This window comes from Mastigoproctus giganteus, chromosome 10, assembly GCF_048544385.1.
Source record: "Mastigoproctus giganteus isolate SK-2022 chromosome 10, ASM4854438v1, whole genome shotgun sequence".
Taxonomy (NCBI): Eukaryota; Metazoa; Arthropoda; class Arachnida; order Uropygi; family Thelyphonidae; genus Mastigoproctus; species Mastigoproctus giganteus.
Genome location: NC_143584.1, coordinates 138601628 through 138623388, shown reverse-complemented (window position 1 = coordinate 138623388; position 21761 = coordinate 138601628). Strand labels below are relative to the sequence as shown.

The following is a 21761-nucleotide window of genomic DNA, read 5'->3' as shown; positions in this document are numbered from 1 at the left end:
TTTCTTAAGAGCTCACTTTATTCGGACAGGTAGTGTGGATGCTTAAACATAACTAAACTTTGCAGTAACAATATGTATTTTTTTGTTTTTTGAATAACTGTATTTTAATGATTTTTTTCAGAATATTTATTATTGCAATAAAAGTTTATTTAAAACATGAATAATTCAAGTAATTACAGTACTTGTTTTTTTTCCTTACTTTATTGCACCTAATTGTCATCAAAATTTATTGAGAAAAACGTTTGCTTTTGGAATACCAGTATCCGGGTTTCATAAATAAAAAATACCAAAATACCGGTATTAAGATTTTGACTGGTATTATAATCTGTAATTTGTACGCCTGTAGTCCATAGAGATGTTCCTTGAATCCAAGAATGTTCTTATAATTACAGCCAAGGGTTTGTTTATTTCCTATGCTGCTTCCCTTAATATAATTGGATGGATCCCATTCACCCCAGGTGCCTTTTTTTATATTGTGCTTCAACAATTCCTCTTCCACATTCACTTAATCATCACATAATCATTTAGCTCCTTGTTACATTCTAATGAACTTCTGGAATTCCCCTCAATAAAGAACTCCTCATGCCTGATTGTAGATGCAAAATACCTATTCTGTGTGTCAGCAACCTGAGCAGGAATATCAACAGTTAAACTGTAGTTGTAGTGGATCAATGATTCAACTCCTTCTACTGTTAATACAAGGTGCATTCAAGTTATAAGGTCTCCAAATTTATTTCTAATAAAGTACACAAGATACAGAGGTGATACTTGCTTCACTTTTCAACAGTCTCCTAGAAGTTGGAGGTGTATTTGGCCCATTGATAAATGGCAGAAGGAGCTGCTTGTTACCTAGGAAATCTGCCACAAAGCGCATCCTTCATTGCTGGGAACAACTAAAAGTCACTAGGTGCAAGGTCAGGCAAGTATGGAGGATGTGGGATAACCTCAATGTTGTTTTCTTTAAAAAAATTTTGCATTTTCAGAATGATGGAGTGAAGTGTTGTCCTAATGGAAACAAATTTGATTCAGTCTGCGTGGACATTTTTTCTGAAGTTCTAGGAATAACCTTTTCTTCAGAACTTCTTCATGTGTTTCTTATCATTGTAGTGCCCCTGGGTACACAATGTGTAAGGATTATTCCATCAATATCCCAGAAAACAGCAGCCATCATATTCTCTGCAATAGCAGCAATACGGAACGTTTTGGGCAGTGGTGAATCAGTGTGCTTCCATTGGGCAAACCAACATTTAGTTTCTGAATTGAAGAGTGAAATCCATGTCTTATCCATCGTGACAATTGAGGAAAAGAAAGGTCCATTCACTGCAGCATCTCAAGTGAACACTGCTTCAAACAAGTTGACATGATTGTCCTCTTGTTCCTGGGAAAGCTGTCTTGGAACTCACCAAGTTGACACCTTGCCCATTCTGAGATCTTCATGGAATATGGTATGCATGGATCCAACAGAAATGGCTGTAGCTGTTGCAGTTTCATCCACTGTTGATCTTCTGTTACTCAAACCATTTCCTCAACCCAGCAGATGTTGGCCTCGGAATGACTGGTTTTGATGTCTTGGTTTACACGCTTTGTTCTCGCAGGACTGCCATCCTTCACAAAACTTATGTATCTAGCTACAAACATTTTTCACATCCTTAAAGCCTACACAACACAGCTAGCTACGAACCTTTTTGACATCCATAAGTCCTATAAAACACACTTCTGACATTTCCCAATGGATTCCAATTGAACTTTTCCAGTTGAGATGCAAAAATCAGATAATGACACATTCTTGATTAGTGAAGGATGCCATTTAAGTATTAAAATCATACTATACTGTTTAGGGTATTGCAATCAATGTGACATACTGCATTGTGCTGGTTTTAGTTTAAGTCTGACTACAAATTAGTTCTTAAAACATTCAGGACTAATTTGTAGTTAGATTAAATCCAATCCTGTGCATATATTTCATTTAATTTGTAAGAAAGAAATTTGGAGACCTTGTATAAGTAAAGAAGTCTTTGCCAGAGACTCTCGTAATCTGCCTTAGGTTGCCTACCCTCCTTTGTGACTTCATTACAGACTAGTTTATATCTGTTATAGGTTTCTGTATCACCTGATAATTTATATGCATCCTATGCATTTTTATTCTCAGCCACAAGTCTCATCAATTTATCTGACATTCATTTAAGTCTAAGTCTGGAATGGTATTTCTTAATTGGTATCAAAAGCCTAGTAGCTTTTATGGTTACTTCCCTGAATGCTTCCCATTTAGATGGTCCCACTGTATAGAATTTAAAAACTGTCTGAGACTGCTATAGTCCCCCCCCCTTAAAGTAGCAAAAGCCCTTCCCTTTACCCTTGGCAGTAATTGTCTTTAAATAAGTCTCACATCAGCACACTGCAATCACTGCCACCCAGAGGGTCTTTTACTTGTACGTTCTTAACACAGGATGTCACTGCTGATAATCAGATCAAGAGTATTGCTTCTCTAACATGCTGCTGTAGTAAATCCACAAAAGTCCGTCTAGTGTGCGAGTGACTATTCCACAACTACCAGTCAATATCTGGAAAATTAAAATCCTCCATTATAGGTCATTCTGATTTACTGGCTCACTCTTTATTTCTTTGCAGAGTTGTTTATTATATTCATCAGAATCAAAGAGAACGGGCTTGTGGCACTAAAGTAAATTTAATAAGTTTTAATACAACAAGAAGCTTTCAGGGTGACAAAGCCCTTCCTTAGCAAGAAAGGTACATACGTATAGAAATGCAAACATAACATTAAAAAAAAAAGAATATGTTATGTTTGCATTTCTGCATGTATGTACCTTTCTTGCCAAGGAAGGGGTTCATCACCCTGAAACTTAAAACTTATTAAATTTACTTTAGTTACTGCTTCCACTGGCTCTGCTTCTTCATCAGAATCATTAAGCTTATAACACATTCTTACTCTCATTTTTGTTTTCCCAGTGTGTATGTCACACCAAACTGACTCAACATTGCATTGGCCACCTATGTCGACTGGATGCATTGACTTAGATTTAATATGCTACTTAAATACCCCAGGGGCTCACATCTGGTGAGTATGGGATTGGCACACCCAGGGTCCTTAGTTGGATATCATCATTCTTCTCTTTCTTGGTGATTCCCTTCTACTTCCGATTCTTGTTCTCTCTCTCTCCCCCTCTCACTCTTGCTCTCTCAGGGTAATTCTGAAATTTTTTTTGGCTGGTGCAACATAAGCCTCAGGCTTCCTTGCACCATATAGCTAATAATAATAATAATAAATATATATGATCATATATGATCTTTATTGTAAGGTTCCTTTCTAATCTTTGATGAGGACCAAAGAGACTTCTACAGGAAACTGGGTGAAGATGAGAAAGCAGGAAATGGACCACCCGAGAAGAAGACCATTGAGGAGCTCTGGGGAAATATCTGGAGCAGTGAAGTAAGACATAACAGCAGAGCCACCTGGATAGAAGTAGAACAGAAGAAAACCAAGGACATATGAGAGATTCGAGAAGAAGTAAAACAGTTTATCAGGAACACCCACAACTACTGGTACAAGAAGCTCAGCCACACACACAAGCACCTAGCAGAGCAGTTCACTCAAATGATAAGGCAACCAGAGACAATCCCGAAGTTTCTCACTGAAGGAGTTACATATCTGAAGCCTAAAGACGAAGATATAAGAAACCCAGCGAAATACAGGCCAATCACCTGCCTCCCAATGATGTGCAAGGTCCTGAGCAGCTGCATAATCAAGAAGATATCAAACCACTTAGAGAGTCAGAACATAATGGCCGAACAGCAGAAGGGATGCAAGGAGCAATTAACGATAGATGCTGAAGTTATGGAGCAAGCCTGCAAGAAGCACCGCAACCTATACACAACCTACATTGATTACCGCAAGGCTTTCGACTTCGTACCTCATGGCTGGCTAATGGAGACCCTGAAGATCTACAAGGTCAATCCAATAGTGACAAACTTCCTAGGAGCAACAATGGCGAAATGGAGTACCACCATTAAGGTCGAGAACATCACAACCAGGCCAATCCCCATCAGAATAGGAATCTTTCAGGGAGTGCTCTGAGCCCACTATGCTCAACGCGCTATCCACGCAGAGCAATATGGCCGTAGCATTTCTAATGCTCCTAAAAATCAAATAACAAACAAACAAACAGCCTGCTATCCACCATGTTTAACAGCAGCAAGTATGGATATAACCCCAAAAAAGGAAGAAAACCTCTAAACCCTCATCCACCTGCTGTACATGGATGACATCAAGCTCTACGCGGCAACCGAGAAGCAACTCCAGCAACTACTCCGGATCACCAAAGAATTCAGCAAGGACATCAGGATTGAATTTGGTCTAGACAAATGCAAGACCCACACACTGCACCAGGGAAAATTAGTTGGCCAAAGCTACCAGCTGCTGACTGGTAAAGAGATCGAAGCTATTACAGGAGAGACCTACAAATAACTAGGAATGATGCAGGCTCAGCAATTACAGCACAAGGAAATCAAGAAGTGCCTGACTGAAAAATATCATCAGAGACTCAGAAGCCTGCTGAAAGCAAAATTGAACGGAGGGAACACAGTTAAAGCCATAAACACCTATGCAGCTCCAGTAATAACATACAACTTCAGGGTCATAGATTGGACTAACACCAAGCTAGAAGATATGTGAAAGACAAGGACAATAATTACCAAGAGCCGCCAACACCACCTGAAGTCAGCAGTGGAGAGACTAACAAAAGCTCGGAAAGAGGGAAGGAAGGGGCCTGATAGAGCAACAGAAAACAGCGATAGTTAACCTGAAGGATTACTTCGAGACAACACAGCACCACTTCACCAAGCCATAAGGAAGATAGATAAGTGGTATACCCCACTCAACCTAAGCGAGGAACAACATCCCGCCCAGACGGCACAAGAAATGAAGCTAGAAAGATGGGCAAAGTAGACGCTCCATGGCAGAAACTACAATGACCTCCATCAAGATCACATCAATAACAATGCTTCCAGTGCATGGCTCACAAGTGGGACGCTCTTCCACGAGACTGAAGGATTGATGCTGGCCATCCAAGACCAGGTAATCAGCACCAGAAACAATAGAAAATACATTGCAAAGGATCCCGGAATATCAGATGACACATGTCAACAATGCCACCGGGCCTCAGAAACGATCAAACACGTCACTGCGGGGGTGCAAGGTGATCACCCAGACTGAGTACACTCATAGACACGACCAGGTAGCCAGGATAATAAATCAGAAGCTAGTGAGGAAATACCAGTTGACCAAAGAAAGTGTACCATACTACAAGTACGAATCCCAGGCAGTACTAGCGACCCCCAACCCACAAGCTGTACTGGGACCACGCCATAATAACGGATAAGACCATCCTGCACAACAGACCGGACATAACCCTCGTGGACAAGATGGAAAAGGCTACCTACCTGATTGACATAGCGGTGCTCAACACTATCAATGTCCAGAAAACCCATGAAGAAAAAATTAGGAAGTACATGAACCTGAGACATGAAGTCAAAGAGATGTAACATATGCAAGAAGAAACAACCATCCCGATCATCGGGTCAACCACCGGTATGGTGCCAAAGACTCTACATAGCAGCAATAGGTCTCCCAGAGAACACCTACAAGGAACTCCGGAAAGTCGCAATCCTGAACATCTGTAGGATAATCAGAGAGTTCCTTGACCAACAGTAACACCCGACATTACAACCACCCTGTGTACTTGGAAGCAGTACCCGGCACGGAGCGAATCCTGGACTCTACAGTCCAGGATTCGCGCTCCTTTCACCATGTTAATTGGCATCTAGCATTTGTTGAATGGCTTGCAAACAGCTGCATGACCATTGCAACTCATATTATGGAGTATCCTTCATATTGTACTAGTGCTGACATTAGTTCCAATACTCTCACAGAGGATTTGTGTGAATTGAGACAATTGCAAATTACGATTTGCACACACAGAATTCTCTTCTCCCGTTGTGTTAGTTTTTGGAGTTTACCAGGCTGTTTTTTGGCAGATTCAGTCCCATTTCTCTGCCATTTGCATATTATGCCATTGATCTAGGGATCCCCAGAGCGACTGCGATATCTCATACAGAACACTTGCCTGTGTGGCATCCTAATATCATTTCATGTTAGAAGTATGTTAATTCTGTTGACTGTCCTCTTGCATGCCTGCTTTTGCAATTGTCTGTTCGAAGCCCAGTGTGCATATTTATAGCAGGTTCTGTGAGGTGTTAATGCATAGGACCTGTTTCCCCATCCATGGAGGGGTGTCCAGATATTAATGGTACGGCAGTGTATATTGAACAATGCCTTCAATTGTTTAATATCACTGAATCTTATTCAAATCATCCACAACTTTCTCAATTTCAGAAACTTTTCTCACTATTAAATTCAAAGACCGGATATTTTTGCAAATGATCTTGCATATTTGCAAAATGATCGAATTGTTTTTCTTTGAGATAGTAATCGTGGCATGTTGTTGTTGTTTGGTTTTTAGGAGCATTAGCAACTAAGGCCACATTGTTCTGAGAATATGTGGTGGTCATTTCCTGACCTCTCCGTATTTGGTGGCGACGGGCTCGAACCCCGGTCTAATCAAGAAGCGTGTGCTACGCACTGCTGCTCCTTCCCACCTGGCCACGGAGGCGCCTAATCATGGCATGTGATGCAAGAAAGCAAGCATATGAGCTTATGTAGCATCAGCCAAAAAAAAAAAAAAATTCACACACAGCCATTCCCTCTAAATGTTTGTCCAGTTCCTCCTTAAATTTATTTAACCTATCAACTTCCACGACAGATGGAAGTTTGTTCCAGCAATTAACCACCCACTGGCTAAAGGCAAATTTCCGCACATCTATTCTACAGCTGCCTTTCCTCAATTTGAATTTATGCCCCCTTAAGTTTGTAATCTGGATATGTGGAAGAATCCCATCAGAATTCAGTGTGCTCAACCCATTAAAGGCCTTATACACCTCAATCAGATCACCTCGCAGGTGCCTAGTCTCCAGCTGCTGCAATTTGTAGAACTTAAGCCTCTCTTGGTAAGAGGAACACTTCATTCCCCTCACCAATCTTGTTGCCCTTCTCTGTACATGCTCAAGCAAATCTACATCCTTCCTAAAATGAGGCCTCCAGACCTGTACACAGTATTCAAGGTGTGGCGTGACCATGCTTTATACAGAGGAACAATCACCTCCTTTTCCCTGATAGCAAAATTCCTGTATATCATTGACAAAACCCCATGACCTGCTCTTGCAGCCTGTCTGCATTGTGCAGAAAACTTCATATCTGACTGCACAATTACTCCCAGGTATTTTTCATTTTCTATCACCCTAAGTGTAGTACCACACAGTCGGTACGTTCCTCTGGGGTTACTTCTACCCATATGCAGTACTTTGCATTTGTCAATGTTAAACTTCAGTTGCCACATCTCAGCCTATCTTCCCAAAATTTTCTAGATTCTGCTGCAGTAGCACACTGCCATTACTGTCATTAACAACCCTGCCAACCTATATATCATCTGCAAACTTTGACACTAAGCCTGATATACCCTCATCAATATTATTGATAAATATACAAACCCTCAGTGGACCCAACACCAAACCCTGTGGGACTCCACTAATAATATTAGTCCATGAAGAGCAGCGCCCATTGATTACCACCCACTGTCTTCTCCCACTCAACCATCCTTTTATCCAATGTACCCTTAATACCATTCTGCTACAATTTTCTACGACTTACCCTTAATACCATTCTGCTACAATTTGTACAGTGTTAAAAGCTTTCCTGAAATCCAAGTATATGATATCAAAATTATTTTTTGCGTCCAGTTCCTTTGTAACCACATCATAGCATCCAATCAAATTTATCAGACAAGGCCTTCCCTTAACAAACCCATGCTGCGTCTGAATTATTGCTGCAGTCTTGTCTAGATGATCCTGCAATGCATCTTTAACCAGTGACTCCATTATTTTACCCAGAACAGAAGTTAAACTAACTGGTTTGTGATTACTCGTGTCACCCTTCGATCCTCCTTTGTGAATTGGGGATACAAATAGATCTTTAGCCATTGTGAAAAATTGATATTTATATGCAGAACTACTAGTAATCATGTCGCCCACATTTTTTTTTCTTGTAGTTCCAAATTCAGATCACTTAATTTACTGGTAAAATCTGCCAAAAAAGCCAGATCGCACAACCAATCCACATCTTGTAGCTGCTGATAATCATCTCCCCTTTGATCAACAAATTTTTCAATTTCATTCAGCAAATTTCAAAATCTCTGTAGAAACTTACCCAGACTTAGCCACCTCACATCTGTGTGTAATATCAGATCTGGTTCATTTTCATCGAGTTGCATTTTGAAAAGTCTCCTTTGAAGAGATTGTCCTCTGATGGAATTCATGATTTTGAAAGCTATGTCCATAACACTTTTAGTATTTAATCGTTTGCTGGCTAACACTTGTTGACTTATGATACAGTGGTAACTCAAAAAATCTGGGAATTCATCATCCTTTTGGCCCAATGCGATGAATCGGTTAAGATTCCCCATCAGTGCTTTAGCTCCATCTGTTATTGATGAGCTTAAATAGTGGTAATATAATTTTTCAATAAAATATTTGAATGCGTTAAATATATCAAGACCTCTATTTCTTTCTTTCAACGAAACCATACCCAGCATTTCTTCTCTAGTGGCAGAATCATCGAAAACCATACAAACAAAAACGAGCAATTGAGCTGTATCATTTAATGTCTGTAGATTCATCCAGTTGTAAAGAAAAGGACACACAATTAGCGATATGATCATGCAATTTTTTGCTCACATTTTTACTAATTTTTCCGATGTGTCGCAGCACAGTATTTCGAGATAATTGCAGATCTTGAAGAGCGCTTTTAATTTAATTTTTGTTCTTAAAATTTTCAAACAGAGAATCTGTTATTTCTAAAACTGCAGCTTTGATGAAGTGACTATCAGAAAATGGTTTTCATTATTTTGCGAGATGACTCACTTTAAATGATGCTACAGTTACTGCTTTAGATTGTAAATTAAGTGTCACAAAGAAATTTTTTATGCAAATAATCTGGATTTAAGTTCTTTTAATTTATTTTTTCTAGGCGGAAAATCTGATTGGTATTTATCCTGGAGTGCGTTGAAGTGCCTTTCTAAATTTCCTTTTTTGGGTATAGCCATGGAAGCATTGCAAATCAAACATTTTTCTTTTATCATTACAAAAAAGTATTCTAGTTCCCACTCTTGACGAAAATGATACATTTTACTTTTTTTTAGTATTCATTTTAAAGTAGTCACATGGTTCAATGGATTTGTAATAAGCGTATGCAGTGGGGCGTATACCCTGATATACAATAAACCCTTGCTAATCCGGATCGGAATATGAAAAATTCTGTTCACAGTTGAGGACTTTGAAAGACACGTGGGGATTCAGGAAGGCAGATGAATAACTCTCACTGATTGACTGCACACAGAGACTGAACGCACGTTACATTGTTTTGTGTATTGTTCAATATCGTTGACTCTGAGTTGGATGGATGTTATTGATTATATCACTTCATTTGTGTACTTCTTTTACGTATACATGCATACATAAGTTAACATATTTTATATAATTATGGGTTCTAAACAATTAAAGTGAAATAAAAAGAAAACACTAACTATCATTAACAAACTCAAAGTGATAGAACAACTTGAAAATATGTGTTCCTGGAAATAAAAAAATTGCTGAAGAATTTGGCATTGGCCAACAGGCTGTGTCAGATATTAAAAAACAAAAAAAAAAAAAAAAAAAAAAAAGAATCTGTATAGACATTTTCTTTAAAATTCAATGTCAGGAATGGAAAAAGCAGTCAATCAAATAGATAGACATTAAAAAAGCCAAAAAAGTGTTACTGGGAGAAGCTATATTTAAGTGGTATTCACAGAAACCATCAAGTGGCATTGGCATGTGATGCCAGCACATCTGATAAATGTATAAAATGATAAAAGACAATACACTTATCCATATATCGATGGATAAAATGTATTGTCTTTTTATAGTTTTTAAATAAAGGTTCTGCAGTGATATTATTATTATTTTTTTTTTTTGTCTTTTAGGGCTATCTTTTGCTTCACTAACCAGAATTATCACTTAATCCAGATGACTTCTCTTTCCAATTACTCTGGATTAACGAGGGTTTACTGTACGTACATACGTGCACACACACACACACTTTTTTTTTACTTTATATTGTTTTTTTATCTTTTGATATAATGAATACTATATCAAAAAACAAAAATACAGAGGGAGCAAAGTTTCTGGTCAGGGATGATCATCTTATCAGGTTATGATCATCTTTTTCTGCCAATGGACATGTTTCCTAGACATTTTAAATTTGCTATAGAAAGCCAGATAATGGTCATCTGTTAGTAAAGTTGTAGTCGGATGGCCCTGACTAATGGTAGATTTAAACATAAGTGCCTGCTTAGTACTACCTCAATTATTGTAAGGTAGACTACCATAGTACTACCTCAAAATTACCATATCTACAGCAAAATATAACTTGTAACAAACATTCCATGTAGGTACCAATTTTTCTTGGAAAAAGTGAATATTTTCCTAAAAATATTATTACTGCTTAAGGTCCCAAATGACTAAAACTGTTACTGTCCTTGACCTCATTTTTATGATATTATAGTGGCCTGGAATTAATTCCAGAGTCTGTTGACACCGCTCCTAGCCATTCTGCTATTTGGACATCCTCCAGGTTATCATCATAGTTCAAGTTGCCGGTGACTCCCATTCTATGGAGTCAATTAAATTATGTTGGGAGGACATAATTCCAAAAATAAAAAAAATAACTTCACCATTTTCCAGTTGATGTGAAAGAGAATGTGATGGATTGTTTTTCTCTCTTAGAATCATATGGGTGACCTTTGTCACTGAAGAGCTAATTTATATGCTATGCAGATTTTTTATGTGATAATAATTCTTTGCAGTAAACATTTTATAAGCATACAGGAATTTTTAACATAATTGCTGTAATCTATATTGCAATATCCTTTAACTACTTAGAGCAGTTTATTTTTATTATATTTTTAAATTGATAATGTTAAAATACTGCATTTAATACAAAAAAATTTAAAAAAGAAATAAATGATTAAACTAAACATAAACATCAGTAATGTTTAGTACTGTGACAACTTAACAGCTTCTCTATATTATTGCAGCCAATAAAATAATTTTAAAAAATGGGTAACTTTTATTTCTTTAGTGCAGGTGTAGGACGCACCGGAGTTTTAATAATGATGGAAACAGCTATGTGTCACATTGAAGCTAATCGACCAGTTTATCCATTGGACATTCTATATAATATGAGAGAACAACGTGCCATGCTTATTCAAACATCTGTAAGTATTTTGTTTAACTTGGTTCCATCAGTGTTTGAACTGATGCATTTCACCTTCACCATTTTAATTGCATTTTTAAATTATACTGTGTGAAATAATATCAATTTCACAAAGTGCATTTTGACTGCTGTCATATTGTGTCCTTTTAAATCTCTGATATCCCTATGTTGCTGATGGCAGTCTAATTTAATCTAAGGCCTACATCTAAAACTCGGCACCTCCGTAGCCAGGTGGGAAGGAGCAGCAGTGCGTAGCACACGCTTCTTGATTAGACCGGGGTTCGAGCCCGTCACCACCAAATACGGAGGATGCGGAAAGGTCAGGGAATGACCACCGCATATCCCGGAGCAATATGGCCTTAGTTGCTAATGCTCATAAAAACCAAATAACTAACAAACAAACAAACATCTAAAACTGACAGACATAAATACTGCTTTGAAACTAATGCTTCTAAATAATTTTTTCTCCTTCATATGATGTTGCATACAAAATGTAGTGAAAATTTAAATGTTATTGCAGATATTCTGCAAATTTCAGCACTGCACACCAGGTAGCTGGATTATATATAGTATGCAAAAAATGAGGGTAACCCTAAAATTGTTTCCATTGAGATTCACTGACATTTGAAGATTATTTATGGGGGATGTAACAGTTTGTGGGCTCCACATGGAAATGGGAGTTGCCTATATGAAAGATAGACACTTTTGCTTATCTATTTGGTTGTTTAAACACCAAACAAAAAAATTTGTTTCTTGTAATCTTTCAGGGGTCATAATGCTTTTTTTTTTTTTTTTTTTGTGTTTATTATGTTGTGATTTCTTTTATGTAAACCCCTGGCTTGTAGCCATGAAGGGTATACAGCAATGTGCTTTCTGTATATAATAAAGAGTTCTTCTAATTCATAGTAAATCAAAATGAAAACAGAGAATGCTATATAGTCAAAGAATACTAGTGGGTAAAGGTGCATGGGAGAATTTGATTTAATTTACAATTAAAAAAGGCATATCTGTCAGATGCCATGTTAACAGCTTAGGGTTAAAAGTCATGGTACTTTCCAAAAAATGTAAAAATTTTATTGGAAATTTATAGTTCAGACAGTATATGATACCAGCTTTTTGTAATTGCATTGCATAGTGAACATTTTACAAAATGACTTAAATGCTGTCTTTATGTTTATGTACATAGTTCGTATATAATTCAAAATTGCACTGGAAGCAAACATAGTTTACTCTGGAAGAGGTCCATTGCCAGAAATTCTGGGATTGAAAAATGCAAAGTTGCCATCATATATTCAAGGTAGTGATGGGCATAATCAAAAGGCTAGAAAAATGTGTGTGCGCACACACACACACACACAGTGGCATGAGACATTGCAAGATTAAGTTTTAGTTTTGATAACATCAGTTAAAATCCCTCTACTATCATTTTTTCTTTTAACTTTTGTTATAATTTTTTTTCATAATTGATTACTTAAATTATTTGTTATTAATCATTTGATTATGCTCATCACTAGTTCAAGGTATGCAAGTTAAAGATGATCTGGAAGCTGCTTTATTTAGTGTTAAAATTGTGACTGTGGCAATTGTTTCATAGTAATCAGCTCTTCAAAAGGTGACTACATTAGGGGTGAAAGACAGATGGTATAAAATGAAATTAACTTGTATTTTCAGTTATTAGTATACACTTTAAATTTTCCTTGTCTCACCAAAGTTTCATAACTTTTGTTTTTATGAAAATTTTCATACAAAAAATTTTTATGTGATATACCTACTATTTGAAGGCCTCTGTAGCCAAGTGGTCAGGAGCAGTGGTCAAAATGGTTGATCTGCCAACCCGCACTGGACCAGCTTGGCAGATTATGGTCCATTTCCCTCAACATGAATTGTTGAGGCCTCCAACTGCAGTGGGTTGACAATTGCTGCAGTTTTTACCTACTATTTAACAGCCCAGTATCATCTAGAACTTGTGTAGAAAAACTGCAAATTATAGGAAATGGTTTTTAACATGAGAGCATGCAAGTGAGGTTACATCACTTGCAGCATCATTCCACTGGCATGGCTCACATTCCTTTATATCCAGGAGTATCACAGAGTACAGCAAGATCCACGGGGGATACATTCCATGACTTACCGTGGATGGCTGAACCGCGGATATAAGTGAACACCTGCTGACCCCATATATAATGTGATTTTCTTGTACATACATACGTATAATAAAGTTTAATTGATAAATTAAACACACAGTAAGACATTACCAACATTAAATATGGTAATAATAAAGTACAGCAGACTCTCGGGGATTGGATTAACTGGGACACTTCAAGACCAAATGTTTAGTTTGATTTAGTGCGTCGCGTCGATTGTTGTTTCGTCGCACCGCGAAAGGACAAATTTTGTTTCGTTATTTATGTCAGGGATGTTGAAAAATTTTTTTTTTATAGTAACTTTTTTTTTTTTTGTTTGTTTAGAAATCACGAAAATGATGGGCAAACGCAAGAGTTGTGCTTTCAAATTAAACAAAAACTTCAAATTATTCAAAAGTTTGAAAACAGTGCATCTGTTAAATCTCTAAAGAACCATTATGTTGGTGATCAAACCATACGCGACATTGTAAAAAATGAAGGGAAGCTATTCAATTTAAAATTGACATTGTAAAAAATAAAGGGAAGCATCGTATCGAAAGCGCGAGTATTACGTGTTACATTTTTTTCCCCGTGTTTAACCGCATGTAACTGAATCACGGATACGGGGGCAACTGTATATCTAGAATCCTTCAGAGTTGCAATATCCATAGAATACAAGTAGTTGGAAGAACGCTATCATATGCAAATACCCATACCTCCAATGAAAAGGAGTAGTGCCATTTACCACATTCCTTGTATAAGAGTGATAATACATGCTACTGCATTGATAAGGCTATTAGCTATCTGGAGGACCACCTAAAAGACCATCGAGCCAGCTGACTTTGCCCAGTCAGCAGTGGTTATGCATTAGTTTAAGGATATAATTTCCTGTTAAATGATGCATATATAATATAGTATGCAAAATATTTTAAAATCTATTGCTTATTGGAATAGACTCACATTTGTACGGGAGGCACCTCCGTAGCCAGGTGGGAAGGAGCAGCAGTGCGTAGCACATGCTTCTTGATTAGACCGGGGTTCGAGCCTGTCACCACCAAATACGGAGGATGCGGAAAGGTCAGGCAATGACCACCGCATATTCCCGGAGCAATATGGCCTTAGTTCTTAATGCTCCTAAAAACCAAATAACAAACAATAACAATCACATTTGTACAACCAGATTTAACATTAATAGAGGCAGTGGCATGTATATACGCCTTATTTTTCAAATTAGTGTTGTGTGAGGTGAGTAGATGCCACTTCCCACCTAACTATTAACTCACCATTATTTTATCCCTTTCCCATCACTCCTTCCATTTCCTTCCCTTCAGCAACAGTTCCTCCCCTTGATAGTGGCCATCATCTGGGCAGTATACAGTATATGGCCTCAACCCAGGAAAATGTTTTTCCCCAGCGGCTCTATATAGAAGCCAAAAGCTACTGATTTTGTTCTTATCAGATTTATTATTGATATATTTTAATGCTTTTAATCTATTTAACTGATTTTATCTAGTTTCCATTATTTTAATTTGTAAATTTTATAATAATGAACTTTATTACAACAACAACCACCGCAACATAGTGTATCTTATTCCTGCCCTCATCTCATGTAGGTTATATTGCATGAGATTTAAATTATACTGTAATTTCCACATTCAGCTTTATTTCAATTATTTTTTAAATATATATATATAGCCTTGCCCCAGTCTTCTGGAACTTGTACTTTTGTGATTATGTCACATTATCAGAGGTAAATGATATCTGGATGGATAACATGATGTAACCATTGTGACATTATTTTTCCTACAGCTTTCAGAATTTCAGGTCTAATTTCTTCTACAATTATCAGTAATTATCCAAAATATCCCATTTTTCAATTTTTTCCTTTTCTTAAATGGTCAACTCTTTGGTTTGGCAAATCAAAGTATTTATTTCATACTTCAAAAATATCCTTCTATTCTGTTTTAAACTTGGCCATTATCATTTTGATTAACTTAATTATGGTTCCCCATCCCTCATTCTTTGGCACATTGTGGCCATGTTACCCTTGTGCCGTAAAGCCCCCAAACAAACAAACAACAAATATTTTCCCATTCTGAGACTTTTAACTAAAAGCCAAAATATTTTTCCCTTTCTTGCTACTTATTTTTTCATATTTTTGCCAAACTTTTCCCAAGATTTTTCTTTAGCTTGCTTTAACATACATTATCCCTCTTGCACTTTTCTTTATATTTCAATCTTTATAAATAAAATTTTGGTGCATTACTAAATTCAATATTATTCTTTTAAAAAAGTCTATATTACATAAGATCAATATTATTAATCAATTGCTTTTATTTTATTTTCTGTTTTTAGAGTCAGTACAAGTTTGTGTGTGAATCCATATTAAAAGTCTATAATAGTAAGTTATCGGCACTTTAATTTCATTTCAATTTATTAACAGAGGATATATGCATTTCCTGCCAGTGAACTATATTTTTATTTATTCATTCATTCACTTGAAGTACAGATATAGTGATAACTGTATTTTAGAATTTGAAATATACAGGTATATCTTGTTTAATGACATTTCATTATGACAACACTTAAAAACTACCACCAATATTTAGTTTGTAACATCCTTCATCCCATTATAAAGCCAACGTAAAAATAATTTCCAGAAATACTTAGAAAGTACTCCACTGAATAGCAACTTTGCAAGGTGAGGAAAAAAAGCAATTTTGCCTTGCTGCCCACCAAATAAAGCATCATTTAGTATGTAGAAGATACGGTATATGCTATTTTTATTTGATTCATTTATACTTTTAAAAGCCCCTTTTAAGAGTCCAAGATGATCATGAATTGAAGCAGCGACATGGAAAGAAGTTAAGACCACAAATGTGTTGTTGTTATTTGGTTTTTAGGAGCATTAGCAACTAAGGCCATACTGCTCCGGGATATGTGGTTGTCATTCCCTGACCTTTCCGCATCCTCCATATTTAGTGGTCACGGGCTTGAACCCTGGTCTAATCAAGAAGCGTGTGCTACGCACTGCTGCTCCTGCCCACCTGGCTACGGAGGCACCCCATAAATGTGAGTACAGCCTGTAGAAAACTGTGGACTGGACCGGTTGTATCCAAAATTATCTTGAATTAGAAGGAACTATTTCATGGTATACAAAGAAACAGTGTAGATTGCAAGAGGCTAGTTTGGATGATGTTGATTTACTTGATTTGACTACTGAAGAAATGCTACCACTGCAGCCCCAAAAATTAAGATGGATGTTAAAAATCATACAGATGCAACCAGTAAGTGTACACAGAAAAGAAGTAGAGTACACAAGTTTAATCTATCTCAACCACTTGCACACCTACAATTTCATTGTCTGTGACCAATTTGATGTTAATAAAACAACAAAAGTGTTTATTGTACACCTAATGAATGTGGCTCCATGTGAAATAAACCAATTATCCATGACATTTCAATCTTCTTTTATATCATTACGCTGCTTTATAGCTGGCTATTGTTATTACTAGTTTATGAAATAGTAGTAGTAGTAGTAGTGGCACATGATGCAAGAAAGCAAGTGTAGGAGCTTATGCAGCATCAGCCAAAAAAAAAAAAAAAAAAAAACAAATCATCACACCATTCCCTCCAAATGCCTGTCCAGTTCCTCCTTAAATTTATTTAACCTATCAACTTCCACAATGACAGATGGAAGTTTGTTCCAGCAATTAACCACCCGCTGGCTAAAGGCAAATTTCCGCACATCTATTCTACATCTGTCCTTTCTTAATTTGAACTTATGTCCCCGTAGGTTCGTAATCTGAACAAGTGGAAGGATCCCATCAGAATTCAGCGTGCTCAACCCATTCAAGGCCTTATAGACCTCAATCAGATCACCGCGCAGGTGCCTAGTCTCCAGCCACTGCAATTTGCAGAACTTAAGCCTCTCTTGGTAAGAGAATCCCTTCATTCCCCTCACCAATCGTGTTGCTCTTCTCTGTACACGCTCAAGTAAATCTACATCCTTCCTAAAATGAGGCCTCCAGACCTGTACGCAGTACTCAAGGCGTGGCCTGACCATTGTCTTATACAGAGGGACAATCACCTCCTTTTCCCTGCTAGCAAAATTCCTATATATCATTGACAAAACCCCATGACCTGCCCTAGCAGCCTGTCTGCATTGCTCAGAAAACTTCATATCTGACTGCACAATTACTCCCAGGTCTTTTTCATTTTCTACCACCTTAAGTGTAGTACCACACAGTTGGTACGTTTCTCTGGGGTTACTTCTACCCATATGCAGTACTTTGCATTTGTCAAGGTTGAACTTCAGTTGCCACTTCTTAGCCCATCTGCCCAAATTATCTAGATCCTGTTGCAGTAGCACACTGCCATTACTGTCATTAACAACCCTGCCAACCTTTGTGTCATCTGCAAACTTCGACATTAAGCCTGATATACCTTCATCAATATCATTGATAAATACACAAAACAACAGTGGACCCAACACCGAACCCTGTGGGACTCCACTAATAACATTAGTCCATGAAGAGCAGCACCCATTGATTACCACCCTCTGTCTTCTCCCACTTAACCATCCTTTTATCCATTGTAGCAACTTACCCTTAATACCATTCTGCTCCAATTTGTACAGTAGTCTTCCATGCGCAACAGTGTCAAAAGCTTTCCTGAAATCCAAGTATATGATATCAAAATTATTTTTCGCATCCAGTTCCTTTGTGACCACATCATAATAACCAATCAAATTTGTCAGACAAGACTTTCCCTTAACAAACCCATGCTGTGTTTGAATTATTGCTGCAGTCTTGTCTAGATGATCCTGCAATGCATCTTTAACCAGTGACTCCATTATTTTACCCGGAACAGAAGTTAAACTAACTGGTCTGTAATTACTCGTGTCACCCTTCGATCCACCTTTGTGAATTGGGGACACATTTGCACATCTCCAGTCCGTGGGAACCTCCCCTGAGTCCAAGGATGCTCTCATAATTATGGCTAAGGGTTTGCTTAGTTGCTTTGCCGCCTCCTTTAAAATAACTGGATAGATCCCATCCACCCCAGGTGCCTTTCTTAACTTCAACAATTTCTCCTCCACTTTGCTCTCAGTTATTACAAAATCATTAAGCACACTGCTACAATTTGATAACCTTCTTCCATTTTCAAACTGTAATAATTCCTCACGTGTGAATGTAGATGCAAAATACTCATTCAGTTTGTTTGCTATCTGAGCAGGATCATCAACAGTCGAACCATCGATGTCAAGTGGACCAATCATATTCATCCCCTTCCTTTTAGAGTTTATATAAGTAAAGAAATCCTTGCTGTTTTTCTTAGCATCCTTTGCCAAAGATTTCTCGTAATCCGCCTTCGCCTGCCGAACCTCCTTTGTGACCTGATTACAGACTAGCTTATATCTGCCACAGGCTTCTGCGTCACCTGATAATTTATATGCATCCCATGCATTTTTCTTCTCTGTCACAAGTCTCATTAGTTCATTTGATAACCATTTAGGCCTAAACCTTGAACGATATTTCTTAATCGGTATATAAAGTCTAGTAGCTTCCACGATTAATTCCTTGAATGCTTCCCACTTAGAATTTACTGTTGGTAACATCGTCAGTTGATCCCACTGTACAGAATTTAAAAACTGTCTGAGACCACTGTACTCCCCTTTACGGAAGCAAAAACCCTTTCCTTTACCCCTGACGGTAGTTACCTCTTTGAGTAAATCCCACTTCAGCACACTGTGATCACTGCCACCTAGTGGTTCCTTTATCTGCAAATTCTTAATACACGAATGATCACTGCTGATAACCAGATCAAGAGTATTACTTTCTCTGGTTGCCTCTCGAACATGCTGCTGCAGAAAACAATCATCCAATAAATCCACAAAAGTCTGACTGGTGTGTGAGTGACCAACCCACAAGTTCCAGTCAATATCTGGGAAGTTAAAATCCCCCATTATAAGACATTCAGATTTACTGGCCCACTCTATTTCTCTGTACAATTGTTCATTGTACTCATTCAAGTCATTAGGCCTATAACACACTCCTACCCTTATTTTTCCTTTCGCAGTGCTTATCTCGCACCAAACTGACTCAACAGAGCACTGTTCATCTATGTTAACTGGGTGCACTTCCTTTGATTTTATGTTTTTCTTAATTAACAGCATAACACCCCCTCCCTTTCTGTCCTGTCTATCCTTTCTGTACACATTGTACTCCCCAAATTCCAGTTCTGCATTCCTTATATCTTTGTGACACCACGTCTCTGCTATCCCAACAATATCCGCCTTTGATGTCTTGACCAACACTTCAAATTCATCAAATTTATTTACTATACTTCTAGCATTGGCAAGTATAATTTTTTCACTACTACTATACTACACTAACAACTGTTATATCTAAAATTTAGTGCTTAATTTTTTTTCTAAAGAATGCATCCATCATCATAATGCGGTAGTGTTTGGTAAATAATCATTCACTTAACTTTTTTTTTTCAAGAACTCTAATACTATTTTTAAGTGAAGTATGTCTATATAAGGGTCATTCAAATGAAATAGACCAACGTGGCTCTCTGAGCCACATGCAGCTCCCATTGAAAATTCAAACCCGTTTTTTTTTTGTTTTTTTTTTATTTCAGAAATTTTTTCACTGAATCTTGTTAAATTAACTAAGTAACTAATATTTTGTTATACGGATTTTATGTTGTGTTTATTTTTTTTTATGTCTAGATATTTTGCTTTTTTTTTTATTATAAATAAATCTGCATGCATTTACACTGCTGGCGCCATTAGCCAGCAGTGCTTTTCGTGCTTTTTCAAAAAATCTGGTAAGTAGACTTTTTTTATTAAGCAATTTAAACTTGTTTACGGAGTGTAATTTTTCCGCGTAATTTTTCCGCGCTGTAAATTAATTTAATTATTTTGTTTCAATTTCAGACTTTTGAATTAAATTTATTTAAATTTTTTGATTACATGACCTCAGAAAATAACGAAAATACGAACAAGAAAATAGAATTTTTCAAGAAGAATGGGTAGAAAATTTTGCTTTTATTGACAATAATGGAAAGTCATTGTGGCTTATTTGTAAAGTTACAATTGCAAAATACAAAGTAAGCAATTTACGTTGACAATACAAAGTAAGTCATCCCCACTTTTCAACTCAATATCCACTCAATTCAAAATTGCAAACAGAGAAACTTAAGTCCTTGCAACCTGGTCTTCATAAGCAATAAGGACTTTTATCTTCTTTTAGTCACGAAGATGACAGAGCAAACGAAGCTAGTTTTTTGATAGTTTGGAATATTGCTCGTGCCAAATGTCCATATGGAGAAGAAGTGGTTAAAGTTTTGGATTCGGGCAATACAAAACTGCATAAATTGATCGCACAGGTTCCTATGTCACACGGTACAACTGAACGTCGTTTTGGTGCAATTAGTAAAAATTGTTGAAAATAGTTTGATATGTGATTTGAAAAATTGTACAGCATTTAGTTTAGCTGTCGATGAAGCTACAGACATTCAGGATGTTCCATAATTGGCCGTTTTTGTCTGCTATGTATGTGAAGGAAGAAATGTTAGACCTAGTAGCTCTTATCGAAACAACTCACGATAACGATGTTAGAAATGCGCTTGATGAAGTAATGAACAGGTTTGAATTGCCTCGTGATAAACTTGTAAGTGTTGCGAATGACGGAGCGCCTGCAATGATAGGGAAAAACCAATGTCTCACTGGTCTTTTAAACAACGATCCTAAAATTCCACGTTTCTTACCTCTTCACTGCATAATTCACTGCGAGAATCTCGTAGCGAAGTACTTCAAATATGAAAATGTGTGGAAGATAGTTTTTAGATTGTGAATTTAATTAGAACAAATGCTAAAACACATCGTCACTTTAAGAACTTTTTAGAAGAGTTGCGAGTGAATGACGAAACAGATGAATTGCCCAGTGATTTATCCCTATGGTGTGTTGTAAGATGGCTGTCAACTTACAATGTTTAGAGCCGTTTTAGCGTTAACATTAGTAGAGGCATATGATGCAAGAAAGCAAGCTTATGCAGCATTAGCCAAAAAAAAACCTTCCACTTCACCCCTCCATTCATTCAAAATACCTGTCCAGCTGAGCCTTAAATTTATTTAGGCTATCAACTTCCACAACAAGGGATGGAAGTCTGTTCCACCAACCAACTAC

The 21761-nt window shown here is 37.2% G+C and overlaps 1 protein-coding gene across 5 annotated transcripts in view; it reads left to right on the top strand.

Moving 5' to 3' along the window:
- LOC150079313 (tyrosine-protein phosphatase non-receptor type 4-like) overlaps window positions 1-21761 on the top strand; it is a 190787-nt gene that overhangs the window by 161381 nt on the left and 7645 nt on the right. For 3 of the 5 annotated variants that reach the window (XM_090383965.1, XM_090383963.1, XM_090383966.1), the window contains exons 11-12: window positions 11306-11441; window positions 15919-15964. In XM_090383965.1, coding sequence (XP_090240091.1) covers window positions 11306-11441; window positions 15919-15964 — 182 coding nt within the window. Of the gene's footprint in view, window positions 1-11305; window positions 11442-15918; window positions 15967-21761 lie in introns of those variants that run through there. The other 2 variants (XR_016547581.1, XM_090383964.1) reach the window with 2 other exon arrangements.